The sequence below is a fragment of the Poecilia formosa genome, unplaced genomic scaffold, assembly GCF_000485575.1.
Source record: "Poecilia formosa unplaced genomic scaffold, Poecilia_formosa-5.1.2 Scaffold77, whole genome shotgun sequence".
In the NCBI taxonomy this organism is placed as follows: Eukaryota; Metazoa; Chordata; class Actinopteri; order Cyprinodontiformes; family Poeciliidae; genus Poecilia; species Poecilia formosa.
Window position 1 is genome coordinate 1181260 of NW_006800016.1, and position 21296 is coordinate 1202555.

At 38.5% G+C, this 21296-nt stretch overlaps 2 protein-coding genes across 4 annotated transcripts; both read right to left on the reverse strand.

Moving 5' to 3' along the window:
* Positions 1-324: 324 nt before the first annotated feature.
* On the reverse strand, positions 325-5383 carry LOC103140822 (26S proteasome non-ATPase regulatory subunit 4-like). The gene is made up of 10 exons (XM_007556136.2): positions 5279-5383; positions 3548-3688; positions 3352-3466; positions 2467-2553; positions 2079-2147; positions 1775-1990; positions 1575-1683; positions 1317-1454; positions 818-873; positions 325-735 (listed from the first exon to the last, which is right to left on the reverse strand). Exons 1-10 carry the CDS (start codon positions 5302-5304, stop codon positions 565-567), a joined length of 1128 nt encoding a protein of 375 aa, XP_007556198.1. The 5' UTR covers positions 5305-5383; the 3' UTR covers positions 325-564.
* A 1077-nt stretch (positions 5384-6460) lies between these two features.
* On the reverse strand, positions 6461-21159 carry LOC103140821 (phosphatidylinositol 4-phosphate 5-kinase type-1 alpha-like). 3 transcript variants are annotated; one of them, XR_001662655.1, is made up of 17 exons: positions 21063-21159; positions 18063-18097; positions 16750-16842; positions 16409-16539; positions 16151-16268; positions 15698-15850; positions 15115-15414; positions 13444-13679; positions 13261-13344; positions 13101-13149; positions 12098-12182; positions 11835-12005; positions 11579-11711; positions 11441-11503; positions 10535-10634; positions 8240-10446; positions 6461-8190 (listed from the first exon to the last, which is right to left on the reverse strand). XR_001662655.1 is itself a non-coding variant. In XM_007556134.2 (16 exons), the coding sequence occupies exons 1-16, from the start codon at positions 21106-21108 to the stop codon at positions 10444-10446; spliced, it is 1800 nt and encodes a 599-aa protein (XP_007556196.1). In that variant the 5' UTR covers positions 21109-21159; the 3' UTR covers positions 6461-10443. The 3 variants fall into 3 exon arrangements, 2 of the variants coding, with proteins under 2 accessions (XP_007556196.1, XP_016528959.1); XM_007556134.2 differs by having other exon boundaries at positions 6461-10446; XM_016673473.1 differs by lacking the exon at positions 21063-21159 and adding an exon at positions 19095-21045 and having other exon boundaries at positions 6461-10446.
* Positions 21160-21296: the final 137 nt, after the last annotated feature.

A 21296-nucleotide genomic window follows, 5' to 3' on the forward strand; every position in this document is an offset into this window, starting at 1 on the left:
CTCTTTCAGTGATGACGTTAACCTTTTCTGGGATGTTCTTCACCATGTTCGACATCTTTAGTCCAATACGTCCACCGCCCTTCCTCTGACGATGTCCAAACATGTCTAAAACATTAGCTTCTCCAGGGACAATAAATGCAATTCTCCCTTCAAGCTACCTGGAATGTTATTTTAAATCCTTTAACTCAAATCCAATGTTTTTCTTCTTTTCCCCTCTCACTGGAATTGATACTAAGAAGTCTATGTAAATGTATGATGAAAATCATTAACAGAAAAAGTTTGCTTTAGCAAATATGTCATTAAAGTATCCAAGAGGTCTTCAAACACTGTTCTGTAGATTTATTGAAGAAATGTGTGTATGTTAATGAGGAGATACGTTACAAAAATGAAAAAGGGGTTAAAATCAGCCCAAAAACAAAAGCCGAAGACTGTTTACATTCTATACAGAGGGGAAAAATAAAAATTATGCTGGGTTTAAATGTAATGTTACAGTGAAGACATGCAGAGCAACTCTCATAAGTCTCATTTATCACACAGTATCATAATCTCTTCTCTCTAAAATGCTCATTTCTTTTTCTCCTCGTCCTTCTTGGTGTCAGACTTGGAGCCCGTTTGGGAAGCCAGCGAGCCCATGGCGTTCCGGATGGCCTCATTGTTGGGGTCGACCCCGGGGAGGTTCTCTAAAACACTCTGCAGGAACTCCGGATCCTGCATTACATCATAGTCCTCTTCATCCTGCAGAGAGACACAACAAGCTTTTAACCACATGTTTTAAAAGCTTTAAACAGACGAAATACCAAAACCAGCCGCTGCTGACCTTTGCCTCACTAGCATCTATGTCGGCGCCCGTGTCCATCTCCTCGCCAACAAACTCTGCAGGGTGGAAAAAAGAAAGATTGTGCAAAACAAAAAGGGAATGCTATTAGCAGATGGACATTTAGACTTGGTCAGAATGACCTAAAATTAACTGAAAATAGTTTTGTAAATGGAGCAGAAATGTACAGTTTGAATCAGAAATGTCAACCTGCTTATCGTGGGCATGAATGCCAAGCAAATTTAGGTCTTTTAAAGATTTCTAACCTTCTTTTTGTTTTAGAGTTGAATGTGTAGCCAGGACTCCAAACTAATAAACAAGTTCTACCAATTTCGATAAAAAGAGCTGTTAAATATCAAACAAGAATTGCATCAGAAGCTTCGTGATGATTATGAAAAATTTGTGGTTATTTTACAAATGGAAGAGAGGCTGAAAAACAAACAAAAGGACACTTTTTTATTTTATTATTATTTTTTTTTAACAAAAATTGATATTCCTGAACCTGCTCCAGCTCCCTGCATGGACATCTGCAGAGCATAGGCGATCTGTTCCTCCTCCGTCATGCGGCTGAAGTCTGGCAGAGCAGGTGCAACCGAGTCTGCATGCGAGACCGACATCTTCAACAGGGCGTCCTCCGACTCTGGAGCAGACAGGAAAATATGCAGCGTTGCTTGCACCCTCGCGTTTGTCTGTTGCGCTCAGTGAAAATGAGCCGAAATCGGCATCTTTGATTCGATCGATGTTACGTGACTTTTCTCACCGTCTGCTACAGGGGAGGAAATGTTGGCTTCAGCCGCTGATGCAACAGCAGCTCTGCGAGCTTCATCCTCCTGTCTTTGTCTCTGTTCCTCCATGGAAACGCGAAGAGCCTGCAAGAGTCAAGACACTTTAAAAACGGCTGATTATCAATTAAAGAAAAAAAAGAAAAAGTTTCGCTAGATTTTGTAAGTTGTCTCCTACTAAAGCCAGCTCTGGGTCTGCACTGGGATCCACTCCAAACTCAAAGTCACTGGCACCGAGACCCAACACGGCGCCGCCTTCCCCTGCCAGGATGGGCGAGGAGAGCAGGGCATCTGCCAGACTGGGACCTGGAGGTACTGTGACCAGGTGGGAGCCAGCGCCCTCTTTGCCATTAAGTGTGTTGATGAAAGCCGTCAGCTTCTCTGTGTTCATCTCCTGCAGAGGACAGGATGGTTCAGAAAGAGCCACTGGTCCAAGCGGGGCCCAACAGCATGAAGCAGAGCGTCTGAAGCTTTAAATTTACCTCCTCGCCAAAGTTAATGATGTCCACATTGACTTTCTCTTTCTTCAGACGCTTTGCCATTTTGACCAACTGCAAGAAAAGCCACTTTAGTTTGAGTGAATGTTTAAGCCTCATTAAACAGCTGCTCAACGATGAACTTCTGAGCAAATCTACACCAATTGTGTAGCTCCCAGGTTTTTTTTGGTTCCTTAGTCAATCTAGCAATGATAAAACACATTCAGGAAATATTCAATGCCCACCATGCTTCTTTAGGCGTCACTATTTATCATAAAATTATTTTCACCAAGTTAACTACTTTCTTTAAGCCACTGGCATAAATAGTGTATCTGAGGCCTTAAACATCTACTAACACATGAATATGGAGAGTTGATGCCAGGACTTAACTCACTTCTTTTTCATTGTCCTCCACTGGGCTGCCCACAAATGCAATAATGCGCATCTTGTGGTTTTTGCCCTGCCTGTGCTTCAGCGCCAGCTGCACAGAGAAAGAAGCCACATCAACAAAACAGAAAAAACACATGAAGAGACTAATTCATGTTTTTGAAAAAGAAGATGTTTTAGAAGAAACAATCGCAAGAAATTTTTACTGTGGAAATCCTGAAATGTCCCAAAGAGTGATGCACTGAACCAGTTTGACCTTTAATGGCCCAGTTAATTACTGAAAAAAAGAATGTTTTCCTGCTTATTAAATCCAACAAACTTACAAAAAAAAACATTCCACTTTTCTCTACATGTACCTCAGTCGACAGCAGGTTCCTTAATGCTCTTTGAGTTTGATTGCTATCAGTTAAACATTGAGATGCATTGGTGTATAAAATGCCAATTCCTTCGTTTTCTATTGGATTCAAAACTACAACCTCTACAAAAAAAAAGTCAGCAGCACATTTTTCTCCTTTGTCAATATTTGTTGCATTTAATTGTTGGATTGTATCAATATTTCCACAAATGAGTTTGTATACATTACAGATCTTAGGGAGAAAATCTGATCAGAGTCCAATAAAAATTGTATCTGTATCAAGAAGGAAAAACCTGATTGTAGAATCTCCAGTAATTAACAGAAAAAAAAGCCAAATGTCCTAAATAAAAGACCTGCTGTGCATTAGGAGAGGAGATGCAGCAATGAATCAAATAACTCTTTAGTAAAAAAGCCATTTTATTTCTTATATCGACGTTAAACTATTCTGCGTGTATTGATTTTATTGCACTAGAATAACATGCTATACCTTACTGGTTCCTAGAGAAACACCGTTCAATAAACCAGTTCCAGACTCACATGTGCCACCCTGATGCCAGTGCAGAAACTAATGTTTCCTCGAGGCTGCACCGCATGCAGCTTGGACAGTATCCTCCCTGTGTCTGGAGTCAGGGTGGTCAGCACTTCACAGTTGCTGTACGGGGGGACAGAACAGCGGCTTTGTTAGGTAACGTTTTAAATGTCAGTGCACAAAGTAAAGCACAGTCCCCCTTACTTTGCCATGGTGATGAGGCCCACGTTATTTTCTGGGTTACTGCGGGTCTTGGAGTGACAAACGATATTAACTGCATCCTGCTGAGCCTGCAGCCTGGTGGGCAGAAAGTCTCCATTTCGCATGTACTCACTGTTGTCCACACTGGGTGGGGGGAAAAAAAAGGTAGGTAAAACCATGGACCTTTTTGGAGAAATTGTTTAAATGATACAGATTAGATGAGTAATGGCTACAAACTAAGACGACATGGATAAGTAATACAAAAAAACAAGAAAAATTGTCATTAACACCTCTTAGTAAAGTGTGAAGGGAAAAATGAAGAGACTGTTTTTGGCTGTAGTGTTTCCAACTAATGATTTATTCAAGAGATGTTCCCATTTGATGTTTTGATGATGGCAAAATACTGTTTATACTGTTTAAAATCAAACATAAGCGATCATGCTTCATGTAGGTTTGGATGTGATGAGAAATAATTGAAATTAATTTAATATATATCTGATAATTCCTGCTTTCTTCGTGGCCTTTAAATCAGAAACTCTTTGCTTGGGATTTTTCTTTCCATTTTGTTTAAAGTAGATCTATTTGTTTTTTCTAAGTGTTTCTGACTTTTCCAACCTGATCCAGCACTGTTGACTCCTTTCAGTTCAGTGGAGTAGTGGCTCTTCTTCAGGTTCTAACTTAAGAAACTAATGACTTCCTCAGCAACTATTTGACAAAAGAAGCTATTTTAGTCATTTCCATGTGAAATTTAGTTTATTTGGAATTTATTCATGTCTCAAGGACATCAGTGAGGGTGGAGAACTCGATGATCGGTAAGCTGTGAACTGAGGATGTCATTCAACGATGGAAGGAGACTGCCATCCTGGGGAAAATCTACTCCAGGGGTATTTGAGGGAAGGGTCCAACTGATTGTTGAACTTCATGGCACTACTAGCCAGGGCGCAGTGAAGCAGATCTTACCCTCACTGAACTGCTGAGGGGGTCATGGCAGTACGCCAAAAAAAAGTCTGACCATGTCACCGTGAGACTCCATTTCAGTTTCTTCTTTAATGCACAGGAATAAGTCTCTATTGAGGAATCATTAGCTCACAAATCTTCTGCAAAAATCACAAAAGCCTACTGGGGATTTCAATATTTTAGGGCGAGTTGCTCGTACAAGCAAATCGATGTAAAGAAACCAGATTCAAACGTGCTATTCTTGATATTTTGTATTTATGCAACAAATGTTCTAAAAAATATTAACTGTTTGATTTAGTTATGAGTCTTTATTTAATACGGCATACACGTTCCGTTCAAAATATAAATAACATGTCTGTTTGGCAGAGTTAAAGGTACAAACTCGTCCTTAGAACAATGACAGCGGCTTTTTGGTTTTGTTAGCTAGCTAAAGCTAAACCGTTTCAAAGAAGCATTTTCCTTCACCGACGGAAACAACCTGAACTGTTCAGTTAGGTTATAAAATCACCAGGTGACAACAATATAGACATAAAGATTTTTACCAAACAAGGGACTTGTAAAAAGGCTATATTTGAAATAAAAACGGTTAGCTACTAGTTGTGGCTAAGAGTGACTCAGTGGAGACATAAAACCCAAAACAAAGCGCGTAAACGAGACATTTCTGCGTAACACAAACATTTACGTAAATTATAAACGCGATTTCTTATGCTATAACCTCTTCCAAACTTAGCTAGCAACCAAATTTTTGAATTTATAAACATATTTCAAATTTCTTACCAGACCATAGTACTTTCAAGCACCATCTTGAAGCCGTCTACGTCTCATACGTCAACGTGAAGGCTCCTGGGTAATGAAGTCTCTAACATATTAAACTAAATTCTATCCCTAGAGAGACAGCATATCATAAAATACATTTATTCCCAAGCTGATTAACCATCAATGAAACATTCATAAAATAACAGCTTGATTATATTTTACTTTCACAGCAACAACAAACGTTACTTGCATAAAACTCGACAAATCTCTGCTGTCTGCAATCTGTTAAAAACTTTTATGAAATCAGAACAGCTGAAGACAAAGACATCTTTGAGATCTGAAAGAGATGCTGCCGCAGGCACCTTGTATGATAAAATCAGAGAAAGATGTGAATCAGAAACTGAACTGTTCATAGTTCATGAGTTATTTATGGTTTTCCAACATCTTTCAAAACCAGTTTAATGAAAGTAAGCAAGTCTGGCTAATAGAGTATAATTAAATGGTGTGGCTCCCTCGTTGAAAAAGGCCACAATCCTGGCTTATTCAGTATTACTTGTATTTGTAATGTTCTTATTAGTAGTAATTTACAGTTATAGTTAGGTGAATCAGACAGCTGCCTTGGTGCTAATTTAGAACTTACATCATATAATGGAAATAGCTCCAGGAAATGCAAAAAAAAAAGAAGAAAAAAAAAGCTGTGCTTATTTTATTGATCAGATGAACTGCAGAATCAATAAATTGAGGCTAACAAGTTGACTACTGGACATATTGGAATGTGAACAGTATTTCTACTAAAGTAAACTACACGTTCTGTTTATTGCATGTAGCTTTTCTGTAGCAAAAACCACTTCCCGAGTGTTTATGCTAACATAATAAATTTAAAACATTTGCATTTCAATTTTAAATGTCAGTTGCATTTAAGACAAACTGGAAGTTTGCTCATGAAAATTTGCTTAAATAATGTTCTTTGGGCAAAATGTTTTTCTTCTTCTTTTTCTGCTCATCTTTGCAGTTTCCAGATTGCAGATGGACAGCTGGAGAGCCCTGGAGTTTGTTATCACAGAGAACAGTTTTGTGGAGGAGGAAGCTGAAGTTATGTAACAAAGTCAGACACAAGATCATCTACATTCCATCGCAATCTTAAAACAAGATGGGCTGTAAAATGATTTCCTATTAAAATTAATAACACAATTTAAGCCAACGACAGATTTAGAAAATATGTTTAATCCTTCAAATCAGACATAAAAACATCACCACCACATACTGTAACTGAAAGATGGCAGGAGAACAGGCAGTTCATGTTGTATGAGAAGGCATTTCCGTGACTTATATGTACATATGCACATTTATACACCGTAAAAATATAGTAATTGAAGCATATAGGACAGCCAGCAACACTGGCTCGTAAGCCGTTTGAAACATTCATGTAGAAAAACAATGGAAGAGCCAGAAACATCATGGAGAGAATATTGTATCACAATTTAAACAAGAAATATAAAATGTGAAATTGTCAAATCGTCTCCCTTTATAGGCATTAAAAGCTATAAAGTTCCAGACATCCTTCAGTCAGTTTACAATCATCAACAGTAAATAACCTTTCATCATCTCGGCCTACAACAATCGAACGCGTAAATAAATAAACCCCACAGGGCTGAGAGGTGGCAGATTGCAGTTCGTATTGCATTACTTCAGCTTTGTAGTGTCTACACCTGCCTGCATCCTCAGAGCACCAAAGGATGTTTCTATTGTGCCATAGTGTGGTAGAAAATCTCAGATTTGTTCTTCATCCCGAACCTAACAACCACAGATTTTAAGAAACAGCAAAAAAAAAAAAAAAGAAAAAAAAAGAAAAAGATAAACAAAACAACAACAAAAAAAAACACATTAAACAGTTGTGGAAAACACAATATGAACTTCTTAAATCAGAATCAGACATTTGGAGTGTTATTTTGGTGGCTGTCTGACTCTCAGCCGATGCAACTAAACAGATGTGTTTCAAATGGTTAATATTTAACATTTCAGCATAAATACTTGAAGCACATCATCCACGGAACACAATGGTGGGAAATAGCAGGTCCTAAAGCGCTACCACAGCTGTAGTATATAGAAGTTTTACAGGAATGTGGAATTATCATATGAAATGTCTCAAGACTATAAATTCAACTGTATGATAAAGAAAAACAGTTTAAAAAAATCTACTGGATTCACAATAGATTCAGCATTTCAGAAATGAAATGGTTCAGGAGGAAAACAAACATCCAGTTTCATCATAAACCCTTAAAACACAGGTCACCTCTGTGTTATCATGTAAAAAACACATAAATCCAAGTAGGAGTGGATCACACATTCTTCAACTCAGGCGCACTCTTCATGTGTCCGCTCTGCTTCTCTCTTTGGTGCCATGAATACAAAAGACTTACACCTCCACCCTCAACTCTGTGCATGCACGAACATGACCATTTTGCTTCTCTTGATTAGTTTCTCCTGCTCCCTCACGGCTGCATAGAGCACATGCTTCAGACAATAACAGGAAATGAGACGATGGCAAGTTTTGCTACAGTCACTAGGTAGTAAATCTAATTTCTGCAACAGAAGTCCCTTCTGAAAACTAACATTAACTGCATCAGTAGCTTCATTCATGTTCTAAACATGAATAAACATCATTGTTCCAAACAATAAAGGAAACCAAATTTGTTGTGTACAAACACTAAGGCTTTTAAAATGCATTAATCTTCAGGATTTTTGAATCAGGTTCTTTTGAGGGTTACAAGCAGTAAACGTGACGTATATCAGATAATTTAGTGTCTGATTTCTTGCATCATTAATGAATGTTATTAAAGTAGCGTTCACATAGATGTTTTGATTGAAACCCAGAATATTTTCCCTCAGATTTTCTGGTACTTTCTATTTTATCCTGGCTGTTTGTTGTGTAGCTTTTGTTCACAGACGTTTAGTTCAGAAGCTGAACAAAACGTCTCGCACAAAAACAAAACAAAACAAAAAACAAACAAACCATGATTTTTAGCAATAAAGTGAGTACACTTTATATCGCATATAAAGTCATTAAAAAGTTAACGTAATGGAGTAATTGTAAAAAATTCCAGAGGCATTTTGTTGTTGTAAATGCCAACCTTTTGTTTCAGTTCCAATACAGCTAAGGGGATTTTAATGTTTTAATTTTACTTCCTCATCATCCCCTGCTGACAATAACTGTGATCGAGTCAATAAAACTTCATTACAGTCTAAACTGTATCAGAAATTATGAGCTGTAGATGAGCTAACATAATATGACATGAAAAACATACAACTAATTAAAAATGCTTAGGCACACTTCCTCTACAAATTCACACCCAACAAATTCTCATAAAGTCTAGACGAGTCTTTAATATTTTTTAGATTGTAGCTGTTTTAAGACCTTTTAAGAAATCCTCTTTGCTCTTGGATCCTCTCAGACAAGCCCTTAGCTTCAACCTCTCCGACCAACTAATCTGGATTTATACTAAATAAAGATGCCAAGGCAGTTATCTGCTGCAGGCAAGTTATTTACTGCTTGCAACCTTTTAACAGACCCTCATTTCAAAAAGTCTTAAACAAATCCCCCATCAACTCACGGTTAGTAATATTGGTCAAAGACTCACTGTCATTTCTGTAACCAGCAGAAATGGCTCCTGTTTGAAGTCAGGAGAAACAAAAATCAACCGCACTGGCAACTGGTGTTAGTGTTTGCATTAAAATCTGAAACTCTTGTAAACCCTCACAACTGACTGGTTAGTTAGGACATACAAATGGCAGTTTGATGAACATCAGCAGTAGTGATAAGGCAGGTTCTGTGTGCAACTATAGCACTAACCTTCAACAATATCAGCTATACATAAAAAAGTCAAAGAAAAACGCACAAGGCACAGACATGACAGGTAGACAATAACTTAAAAATGACTACAATTCTATATATATATATAAAAAACATTAATTTACCAGCATCTACCATCCAGCCAGGATGCAAACACTTTGCTCTGTAGTCATTCCTACTTCAGCATATCTGGCCACTAGGGGCGCAACAATACATCAGCCTCAATTTTATTACCAATGTTTATATGAGAAACCCACCTTATCCACCAATCTTATCGATCTCCACAAAGGTGTGAAAATCAACCACTTTCCCATTTTGCTCTGCTGTGAGAGGACTGACTGTCAGACCCGCCCATTAGCCACCCACTGTTACTAACTTAAGAACGTTGTTGCTATATTTAGGAACGTTTAAGAAAATAAAAAATAAAAAAATAATAATAATAATAAAAAAATCGGTATTCTGAATAGGGAGATCAGACTTTTTAAAGATCGGTTGACCAGCAATCGGTGCGACCCTAGTGGCCACATCAGAACTGGGAGGATTTTCAGGTTGTTATAAATGTGGTAAGACTGATTCTACTTCAGAAGAACGTAAAAATACATTCATCAGTGGCAAATGTCTTGATAGTACCACTGAATAACTACAAGAATAATTTAAAACATGAAACTAAACTTATGTCCTCAGGTTTGGTTCGACCTGACCGGCTGCAGCCTCTTGCTCCGATTCCATACAAATACTGTACACAGATAACAATAGGGAAGAAATGCATATGTGATTGTGGAGTCAAGCAGCAAGTGTTGATTGAATGGTTTCTATTAACTCCATTGTCAGTTCAGAGAGTCTTTACTGATCAGAGGTACAGAGGATGTGATGTCGCATATTAAGAGCCCATTTGCTCCCTCATTCCACAGAGGTTTGCCCTTCATGTGCTCTGAGCTCAGTGTGCTTCTGCTGGATTATCTGCACAATCACATCTCTTTTGTCTACAACAGAAAGGAGGGCTTGCTTCATTACAATACACAAGTGACCGAAGCTTTTCTCTGGGACAGCTGTGGACAAACAGCTGTCCAGGCTGTGTGTTCAAACGTGAACACACAGCCTGTGAAGCACTGAAGCCGTCCACTTCTTTTCATTACAGCTCTCCTTGTTGACCACGGAGCGGCTCGAGTCCATATTGAAGGTTGACTAAATAACACAGATGCTAAGGAGGGGTGTCTTGGACAGATGACTTTCATTCATGTTGATCTTACTTCCAACCACCTCGTCGCATCCAGAAGCGCCTCATCTTCATAGATGTGGCCGGGTTTGTTTGGGTGATTTTTTTTTTTGTTCTTTTTCACTGTGAAATATAATGTGCTGTTAGTAACCTCTTCGTAAGCTATCGCTGCTTTAAGAAAAACGTGGAAAAAACACTAGTTTAAACTTACAAAACAGATGTTAGTCTCTGGGATGATGTCGGAGAGAGAAACTACCTCTTCATTTCCAGACAGGTTGGTTGAATTATCAGCGGCCCCTTCCGCCCCCAAACTGGAACAAAGAGAATGTAATTAATGAGGCGAAATGACTCACACAGGCAAGTGAAAGGCAAAGCACTTCGTATTAACCCTCCACGAGACAGTTTGCTGGCACAAACTGCTCAACTTTCCTTTCTGCAGGCTATGTAGAAATGCGATGGAGGTGGGTACACAACCTGCTATTAGCAGCTGGAAAACTAAACCACTTGTGATGGATGGACATAAAATCTTTTACTGGATCATTACTACAGCAACTACAACAAACAACATTAAACAAAATGCCACTCCAGCTATTATTATGATTATTGGAGGAGCATATCTCTCATTAAAATATAGATTTTCTTTATTTGAACATTTATTCAATAAGGGGGGGAAAAAAATCCCATGTTAAGAAATGTGCTGCTTAAAATCTCCAGTGGCATAAATGTGTTGGCTCTTCTAAACTCTTAAATTGATGAATTTATAGGAAGTTTTCACCAGTAATCCCTTTTCCCCCTGGAGAATCAATGTTAACACGACATAAGAGGAATTTTTTAGGATTCTGTGATGGCACTCAGTTTAACGGAGTCACAGGTTTATTTGGTTTGGTTCAATTTAAAATTACATTTTAAATTGAAATCAAAGTCCAAGAGGCTTTGATTTCCTGCTATGTTTACACAGGGCGAGGTATTTACATGGATTTAAAAGTTTCACATCACATATATGTAATCACTTCCAACCTTTGCCATACTTTGTCCCTAATCTTCGCTGGATAATCTGTTTGCTTTCATGCAATAAACAAACCACGCCAGTAAATCTTTGAAGTGGCCGTCTGTGTACCTGTGGGAGGTTCCTTGATCATGATCTGTGTTTGCCGATTTGTGTACTTCTACTCCAACGGACCTGCAGAGAAAATGTCACTCAGACCAGGAGCAGCTGAAAGAGCGTGAAAGAGCAACGACAGAGAAAAGGTTCTACCGTAGCGGAGGAGAGGCAGAGCCTGCTCCTGTGCTGCCTAGAGACGAGGTGGATAGATTGGCCTCAGCATCAGCCGGATTGTCTGCTGGCGGAGGAGTCCGAGGAACCAGATCTGGTTTGTCTGACTGAACACCTAACAACCAAAGAAAGAACAAACACTCCAACTTCCAAAACCAGTGTAACGGGTATAAATGAATGAGTGGGTAAATTCAGTAGAGACAATAGAGCAACTGTGATAACAACACTGAGGTCTTACCGGTCTCAGCCTCTGACTCTGTGCTTTTAAAATGGCTGTGATAGACTAGTCTGGAGTCACCAGCAGACTGTCCTGCTGTGTGGGAGAGTGGAGTGGGACCCACCAAAGTGGGGGCTCGTCTGAGCCCTCCCTGACCTCCACCGCGACTCTTTTTAGAGGGTGACGGCTTAACTGAAGGAGAGATTGGCCACAAGATTACGAGTCAATATAAACAAAGCAACAACTAAACTTAGGTTTAATAAAACACAAACAGAGATGCTTACGTGGAATTTTCTTGAAAACTGTGTTGCACATAAACTGCTGGAAACGTTCCGCATAGAAACCAGGTCTGTGAACTGAAACGGTGTCCTGAAACGAGAAAAACATAACCCATAATGCAAATAAACACATCAGATTTGACCATTCTGCTACAACTGTTTTTCTCCAAAGCTCTTCAAAATTATTTTGCAGGATATTTTTAGGTCTAGTCAAATTCAACCAGACTGCAGCCAGGCCCAATCCCCAACCAAGATTCAGTTGTGATAAAGATACATATATCAAATTTTTGTGTCATGTTCCTGTAAGATATTGCTCAATTGTTCACTCTTTGAATGTGTCCCTGTCATTTAGTGACTTGCCTAAAGAAAGGTTCTTGTCGTTGGTACCGTGGGAACAATTCCAAAGTGAGTAACCAGTAAAGCATCTGACCAACTGTGCCAAAACCAACAGCCTTCCAGTCAAACAGCAGCTGTTTGCACCAACGGTTTTTCCATAAGGCGATTGGGGAAACCGCACACCAATAGTGATCCAGTTGATTCTGCGAGTGGGCGGTCTGATTTTGTATCACAGTAAAGCCCCGTCTTCCTCTTCTATCGCAGCTCATTTGATGTTGAAAGCTGACCGGTCAAAAGAGGTTCAGAAACTTTGAATTGTTCCATCAGCTTTCCTCTCTCGGACAAACATTATGTATTACGACCAGGTCAGTTAAAGTCTTATGTGTTAGGTTCCTGAGAAATCAATAAACCTTTGATAAATCTTAGATTTAAACAAATTAATATTTTCAACAATTAATTCCCTAGAGATAAAGCTCCCCCTTTAATCTGTAGCAAAGAGTTGTAGACTAGAATTAGTGTTAAAGCTCCTGACTGCAAGGTGTCAGTTTTTCATTATGTTTCTTTTACTTAATTAGGTCATTGGTAAACACATCTTGAAGTGATTCATTAAAATACTGAAGCTTTTATCATTAGCACATAGTTTAATTGCAGTACATCACATTGAGGTTCTTACCCCATCATGGACCAGCGCTTTCCAGGAGTGTTCCAACTTCTTAATAAACCTGAATAACATTACCATAATAAAACTGGTGAGAGCTTTTTAAATATATTAAATGCAGGTCTTGTTCTTAAGAACAAATCATTTAGTCATTTAAAAAGAATTCGACACCCACCTGTAGGACTGGAGAATGTCAATAATGCCAATGTAAATGAGTAACCTCTCTCCTTTCACATTGCGAGCCGGAATTCCTCCCACACTGTAAAGTCGGGGTCAGGTCAATGCGTTTCATCATTTCATAACTCCACATTTTACCACATAAGACTAAAAGCTCAGATGTGCTGGTAGCTACACTTACTGGTCTTCTGAATCCAGAGCTCCTTTTCCTCGAGCTTCGCCCTGGATGGACTCCATGGCGGTACAGTACAAACTCTTCTGGGCTTGTGGTCGACGCTGATCAGGAGTCACTGGACCTTCCAGGGCCACGCTGTCCCCTGAATTACCTCCGCTACGCTCACGCTCTCGACTTGCTTGTTCCATGTTGTGGATGCCCATCAACAAACTGTAGTCCATGATCTTGAAACTCTGCAGAAGCTGCAGGAAATGAACCAACAGAATGAATTAGCTGCTTATGTGCTCAGTCAGGGAAATTCCCCAAGAGAGGAGAAAATCAGTTAAACAACAGTTGCAAATTGATGAGCTGATGAGCTACGGCTGGTAATTCATCTGTTCCTAACAAGCTTCAAATATGATGTAATACGACTTGCCAAACTATGCAGGGCAGAAACTTCCCTGTCTGGTTATAAAATTAAATAACTTGACATTGTCTTTCCTAGTAGCAGAAAGGAAAAGTAGGACATTGTTGGAAGCATGTAAAATGAATAAAACACTTACTTCTATAAAAGCTAAATTAAAGTCACTATAATGGATATGTTTCACATCGTAGCTGCTCTACAGCAGAGAAAATAAAACTTGTGTTCAAGTTCTTTTTTTAAGGTCCCCAGGACAAAAAAAAAATCATGTCTGGTTGAACGAGCTGCATTTAAATAGCTGTGTGAAAGTCAAAAGTCTTAATAAATCCCAACCATTCAAAAAGATAGTTACAAGTTACTACGGAACAGGTATTGGTCAGTTACAGGTATCGAGGAATACAGTGGACCCCCAGCTGTTTGCTGCTTTACAAACGCCAACCAATAGCACATCAAGCAGCACTACGCTGTTATTTCAGCTTCCCAAACAGTATTTTCTTCAGAATATATCAGATATAAACTATAGAAAAGAAATCATGAATAGGTGGATTTTTTTTATGAATAATGTGGGAGTCACGTTACACAGAAAATTCTGAACAAAGAATAGACAAAGGTTCACTGCACAAAGTTTAAGTAAACAGCAAAAATGCTACGCTAGAAACAAAATTACTGAATACGAATACCTGGAAAAATGAGAATCTTAGTTTCATTTAAACAATGACTCTTGTTCAAATTAGTCAAAAATGTTAATAAATACCCCAATTAGCTGAGATTGGAACAGGATATGCCTTGCTGGGCAGTCAGGGTTTTTATATTTATATATATATATATATATATATATATATATATATATATATATATATATATATATATATATATATATATATATATATATATAAAAAATAAACAAGAAACAGAACAAAACTAAGGAAAAAAAGAAAAGCAGTGGAAAAAGATCCATCTGATAGGACATGTAATCACTACAAAACAAGCAACTCCAGTAATTCATGCTTTGACAAACCAACTATTTTCCATACTGGCATTCAAAGTGAATTATTGGGAAAAACTCATTCAGCACATGAACCCAATAATTGCCCAACATAAATGTTTAGTTCACCAAGGCATAAAATAACTATGTTGGCAATGGAGCTGTCTGTAGTCTCTGTCTGTATAATAATAATGTATTCTGCTGTCAATATGTGAGCTCGGTCAGTATTCTTCAGTGCACAATCCTTGAATAATAATCAGTCAACAAAAACAAGTGTCTCTGTGAGACTCACCAAGCAGTCCCTCTGAATAGTCTTGCATAGGGCATTGTAGTTGTCAGCTTCCAGCAGCAAACCGTCAGGCATGTCCTGGATAAAATCCAGGTCTTTGTAAGTAGGAACAGCCTTTTCTCTTTCCTTAGGAGAGGCTCGTCTCTTGTAGGTGGAGCCCTTCAAGTCGTATTTTAGGTGCATGGGAATGATCCGGGGAAGAAGGTTATTCATCACAACAATGCGGATGTTCTTTCCCCCGGCCTGAACGCAGTACAGTCCATAGAATTTAGGCAGCAGGGTGCGCTTGTTTTGGTTTATATTCTGGAAAAGATTTAAAAAAAAAAATACCTTTAATCTTTTTACACCATGTACAACCCAGATATACCAAATGAGATGTTTTCCCCTTCATATATGCACACATTAAAAAGACCAGTGTCTTTAATGTTTAGCTAATGTTCAGACTGCCACAGGGTCAGCAAGTACCAGAAGAGGCACCTGAATCCAAAATTTAAAAACAACTGGACAACCTGCATTCCTCGAGATAGTAATAATTAATGCGATAATAATAATAATCCCCTGTCCTGTAAACACTGTAAAGACTCACCATGAAATAACCTGGTAAGAGCTTCTGAAGAAATTCTGCCTCTTTGTGTTGAACTGTCTTGATGATAAACTCATCGTCACTAGAAACGTAGAAGATGGATCCACTGGCTCCTGGGTTTGATAACTCGATTAGAGGCTCATTGCACAGGGAATACTATAACAGAGATGAAAATGTCTGTCATTATCTGAAAAACACTTTTAGTCTATACCAAACAATTGTAACAGAGACAAAAACTGTTTTCAAAATGTGGGAGTTTTTTTCTCATACTGCCAATTTTGGAAAAAGTAAAAAAAAAAAAATGTAAATGATTAATTCAAATATTAAACATATAATTCAGATTTAGCTAAAAGTACTTTCAAACTAAAAGCTAAACAACTATTGAAGAATCGCTGAAGGCTTAAGAAAAGCTGTAGCTGTGAAAAATGGCAGGATGAGCTTTGTTCCAGCACTGACCAGGTAGTCATCTGGCCGAATGCCAAACATTTCTCTGAAGTATCGGAAAGCAATAGGAGCGTAGGTCTTAAAGCGGAAGTCGCTGTAGTGATGGGCAGGGGTCAGGTTACTCCCTTCACTGGAAAACAAATGAGATACGGAGAGATGGCGTCAGATTCAAGCTCCAATAACTTAACAGAATTTAAATAAGAAGGAAAAAAAAAAAAAAAAGAATTTTTTTTTTTTTCATAGATATCTTGCTTAACATTTTTCACCAACCTGGGAAAGAAGATGCTTTCAACCACCACAAAGTCCTGCATGAGAACATCTCGTTCTGCCTTTTGGCTTAGGCTGCCAACTGTGTGAGCAATGCCCAATTGGATTGCTCCCTTTAGGGCAGATGACGTGGTCTAAAGAGGTCAGAAAGGAAAACAGAGTTAGCAAGGGAACAAACAATATTTCACCCCTCTCAAGTCTTATTTTTAAACAGCTATGTACGAGTTACCAGTCACAGAAACATCAAATATAAATATTTAATATATCTATGGAATTACACAAAGGGTTTTTCTTTTCTAGTCTTGCTCTGTGCTGTGGGAGGCAATAGACAGAATCGCATTAACCTTTTTGTACGTGGTCTCTCCGGTGGTGGTTTCAACACCCCGGTGCCCGATGGTCTTCTTCATACTTTGAGTTGTGCTTGAAGAACCAGGCAACTGTGCAGCAAGAGAAAGAAAAAAAAATCTGTCTCAGTGAAATGTCTGTGTAAACACAGAGGAGTTAAGGGGTGTAAACTTCAGGACAGACTTATTAAACAATAATTCACAAATTCACAAAGACCTGCAAAGCCATTAGTTAAATAACCAAATAAAGACTTATTTGTCTAACATAGTGTTATTAATAGTTATAACAGGCCACCATTAAAACAGTCATACCACCTTTTGGAGCCGTTAAGCATAAATGTGGTTTACAAAAGTAATGCTGTGGCTCTAATAAAAGACTACAGCTACGCAACATGTTTGTTGTCTGTATTTTAACACCAATAACATTTGGTGTCAGAAGTCTACAGTCTCTGTTGCATCATAAAAGCAGGCTTTATTTTCTTTAACTTTACTTTGAGCTTCATTTGAGTCTTGACGAGATTGTCTAACAAACCAGGTAATTATCTGAAGGAATGATGCAGGAGTTTATTAAACACGTTTTAGCTTCACGTGAAAACAATCAGATATTTCTCCAGGTTGTCTAACTCTCACTAAATCTGTGTTTGTATAACACAGTGGTACGAGAATCAGTATGACCATATCACAATAGTAATGTAGAGACCAGGTACTTGCTGCTATCAGAGTCTCGCATTTTGAGTTTCACTACAAATTTTTAGAAATTTATGCAAAAAAAAAAATCCTAAAAACATGCATAACGTAATGCAACTGATTTTATTTTGTTTTTAAAAAGGAAAAAAAATGCTTTTGCTGCTACACTAATGAACCATTTTCATACATTAAAATTGCACCTTTAAAAAACATTGGCATACTGCATTTTCATGGATAGAAATGGCTGATGTATAGTGATGGTAGCCATATCATGGAATGATTGAATTTTAAATTCATGTCAGGAACTGATATAGACAGGACTGTTAGTTTACTCTCCTGTGCAGTGCATACATTTTCTTACAAAGTCACATTATGTACAAAAGACTAAAACATATTCTGTGAAGAAGCTGCATGTTTTATGATTTGTCTTTTTGCTAAACTCATCAAATCAATATAACTCATCTACATATTTGTAATTGCAGGCATTTTTGGTAGAAAATAATGTGGTAACGCTGAAAAATAAGAAATTCTGAAAAAAAACCCCCAAAAAAACCCACTTCCCATCGCAATGATACTTTAAAAATGTATATTTCTCACGACTACTAAACAACTTCTGGCATCCTTACCTCTGCAGGGGCCATTTTCCGAATGCTGCTGGCCCCTAAAAGACACACAAAAAAGTTTGTTTATGACATGCAATCTTTAGAACGACTAAAAACAAACTCAGCCGCTTAAAAGCTTTTGTCATGAAAGAATCCATTAACGGCCGAATATAAAACCCTCTGCTGGTTAATTAGGAGGGCTATTTCCAGTGATGGCTGATGACTATTTGGGTAATGACGAGTCCAGACCTAAATGCGGCCACAGTTACTGACTGCTCCATCTGATACGTCAGATCTATGTGAATTGGAGCTACTTCTCCCCTGTGATGACTGCTCCACATTCATCTGCTCCCGGAGGATGTGTGTCAACATCACTATGACTTCAGAGAAATGACTGCTGCCTACCTTTAGAGTCCTGCAAAACTTGCTTTCATCGCTTAAAGTAACTAATGGCAAATATATTTCAAATTCTTAAAAATTCCCCAAATAAAGCCGCTTAGTCAATAAAAGAAGTGTAAAAGCTGTATGTTATAAGTATAAACAAGCTGTATGTTATGCCCAACAACTAGCTAAGATCTGTATGTAGACATATATACTTTAACTAGATATCAGAAGTGAAATCCCAGCACATAATGTTTGTGAGGTCATACAACTTTGTCCTTACATAAACTTGTTTCGCAAACTTACTCCGTCGCCCACTGTTCAATCCCCTGTAACCAATGGCAACATCTACTCGAAAGCTACACAAACGCTGGTCAAAACGTATACAAAAACGATGATGACTGAGAAAATCAGACATTCAAAGCTAGAAAAAAATTATCAAAAATGTGTTCTATCCGATGCACTGTAAGAAGATATTTCAGCAAAACAAGCCAAATCACAGAATACCATGCACCTTGTCTCGGTTATCAAGGACACACTGCAATCCGGCGGGAAACAATGAGCATCAGTCTGCCCACATTCCCCATCATTATGTAAAACACACTGCATCACCAGCGTCAATGCATCTTCTGCTCAAACACACAGAGAATCACTGAATCACACCCATGCCGGTACCTCGCTGCAGAGCTCTCCTCCAGAACTGAGTCCTTATATCTGTGAAGCAGGACACAGTCAGCCTCAACTGGCTCGTTCTTGCGAGTAGGAAGGCAATGCTGATTATATTTAAAAATAAAACACTTTGGGTTTGAAAGGTATAGGAGCAAGCAACCCAACCAGTCAAATGACCAAAACTGCATAAGTATGAAGGGGCAAAATGATGTGCGCCTGCTGAAAACAACTAGATTTCTTGTAGCACTGGGGTGAACGTGGTAACGGTGGTTAGAGTTTGTCCCGCAATCAGTGGGTTGGTGGTTCGATTGCCTCTCCATCGGCCTTTGTCGTTGTGTTCTTGGGCAAGACACTTCCTCCGCCTTGCCTGCTGGTGGTGGTCTGAGGGCCTGATGGCACCACCAGCATGGCAGTCAGACTGCTGGGCACCTGTGGCTACATTGCAGTAGTTTGCTACCGTGTGTGTGTGTGTGTGAAAGATAAAGTGCTATACAAGTACAAATCATTTACCATTTATTTGCAAAGAGGTCTTGCTATATTTTTGGTAATCTGTGTACATAGCTAGTTTTACTGTTTTTCTCAAATGCCAAAGTGAAATTTATTAATAATACACAAAGAGGAACCGATTTGAGAAAGGAATTAAACTAACCCAACTGCTTAACAATGGAGTCTGCTCATCAGTGGCAAGCCTAAGGGCAAAAGACAAACCATCTGTTCCTCTGTATCTACTAAAGTCTCTGCCAGCATTGATCACAAGGACCCTGCAGCAAAAGAATAATATAGGACATGCTTTTAACGTCCTTTCCAGCCAATGAGGAGCCTGTTAATGTAGTGTTTCTTGGCCGAAAATAGGAAACAAGGTCAGTGAGTACTGGAAGAGAAACTACATTATGTTACTGTCACTCAAGGTTATGAAACTGTGTGCCTGACAGTTTGCTGCATCTTGTTTTTGAACAGTGTTTGGGACTAAGCCATGTAGGAGCCACATGGAGTGTTTTTAAGACACTATTTTTAATCACAGATTCAAACTGGGTGGATACCAGTTCAGAGTAACTCCACAACACGCAGGGAAAATAACTAACTGGGACTCAGAAAGTCTAACTTCTCATGTCAGAGAGAATGAACCATCATAATCTAATGCCAGCTATGGTTTAAAAACATTTTAGTTACAACTTAGAGAAAACATATTAAATACTTATTCCTTACTTATTTAATTTTAACCGTGTTGTCAAAGCTACTTGTGCTGAAATCAGTGATCCAGGATTAAACTTCAAACAGATGAACAAATAAAAAAAAGGGAGTGAATACATGCACTAATGGTGAAAGTATGATAAGCATGTGTTGCTAGTTAAAGGGTTGTAGAAAATCAATAATAATCGACATCCATTAGCTGATACACTATGTCAACTATGAAACCTCAAAGAGGAAAAAACGGACCCGGAGGCAGGACGTGACAAATGTAGAGTGGATTTTTCCTTTACCACAGACCGAAAACTAATGAGGAACATGAGGTTTGAATGTGAATGTTTAAATTACGAAAAAACTATTCTTTATTGGTGCTTTATAAGTAGATTTATTATTGAGTTTATCCTTTTGCCGAGGATGCTTCATTACCGTTATAAGGTTAACGTCACCACCGGCTTAGTAAAAATGGTCCTAGATATTTATTATTTTTTTATTATCAAAAACAATACTGCGTCTCTGTATGCAGAAAAAACGGGTTTGAAACAATGGAGGGATATACCGAATACAATAAACACGCTTCGCTCATGTTAATTACCTACGCAGCTAACTAAGCTAGCTATCACTCCGTTCATTTGTTCTGATGAAATCTCCCATGCTAACTGGCTATATGCTAACTCAAAAGGCCATAACTACCTTGTGGAATCATTTTCATAATCGCATAACGCTCCCTCTTTCTGTTTACATCTCAGTTTTCAGAAAACAAAGGAGGAAGATAAATTGACACGCTACCTGTCGGGACTGTTGATCCCGAGTCTGCTGTTTCAGCAGTCGCCATTACGCCTGGACCATCACAAACTGCAGCTACGGGTGAATTCTGATCCCTGCACACCGGCGCCCCCAGCGGACAGACGTGAAATATATGTTTTATTTTGCTGCGTTAAACCCATGAAAAATAAAAAACCTTTATTAAAGAAATATTTAGTTCAATTGTAGTAACCTCCACAGCTTTGATAAAGTTAGTTT

Coding starts and splice junctions, on each gene's coding strand:
- LOC103140821 (XM_007556134.2), bottom strand. CDS start 21,108: ATGGCGACTGCTGAAACAGCAGACTCGGGATCAACAGTCCCGACAG. Junction 16,540..16,749: donor GAGAGACCACGTACAAAAAG/GTTAATGCGATT, acceptor TGACCTCTTTAG/ACCACGTCATCTGCCCTAAA. Junction 12,006..12,097: donor AGTTTTCAAGAAAATTCCAC/GTAAGCATCTCT, acceptor TCTCTCCTTCAG/TTAAGCCGTCACCCTCTAAA.
- LOC103140822 (XM_007556136.2), bottom strand. CDS start 5,304: ATGGTGCTTGAAAGTACTATGGTCTG. Junction 1,991..2,078: donor TCATTAACTTTGGCGAGGAG/GTAAATTTAAAG, acceptor TGTCCTCTGCAG/GAGATGAACACAGAGAAGCT. Junction 874..1,316: donor CATGCAGGGAGCTGGAGCAG/GTTCAGGAATAT, acceptor TCCACCCTGCAG/AGTTTGTTGGCGAGGAGATG.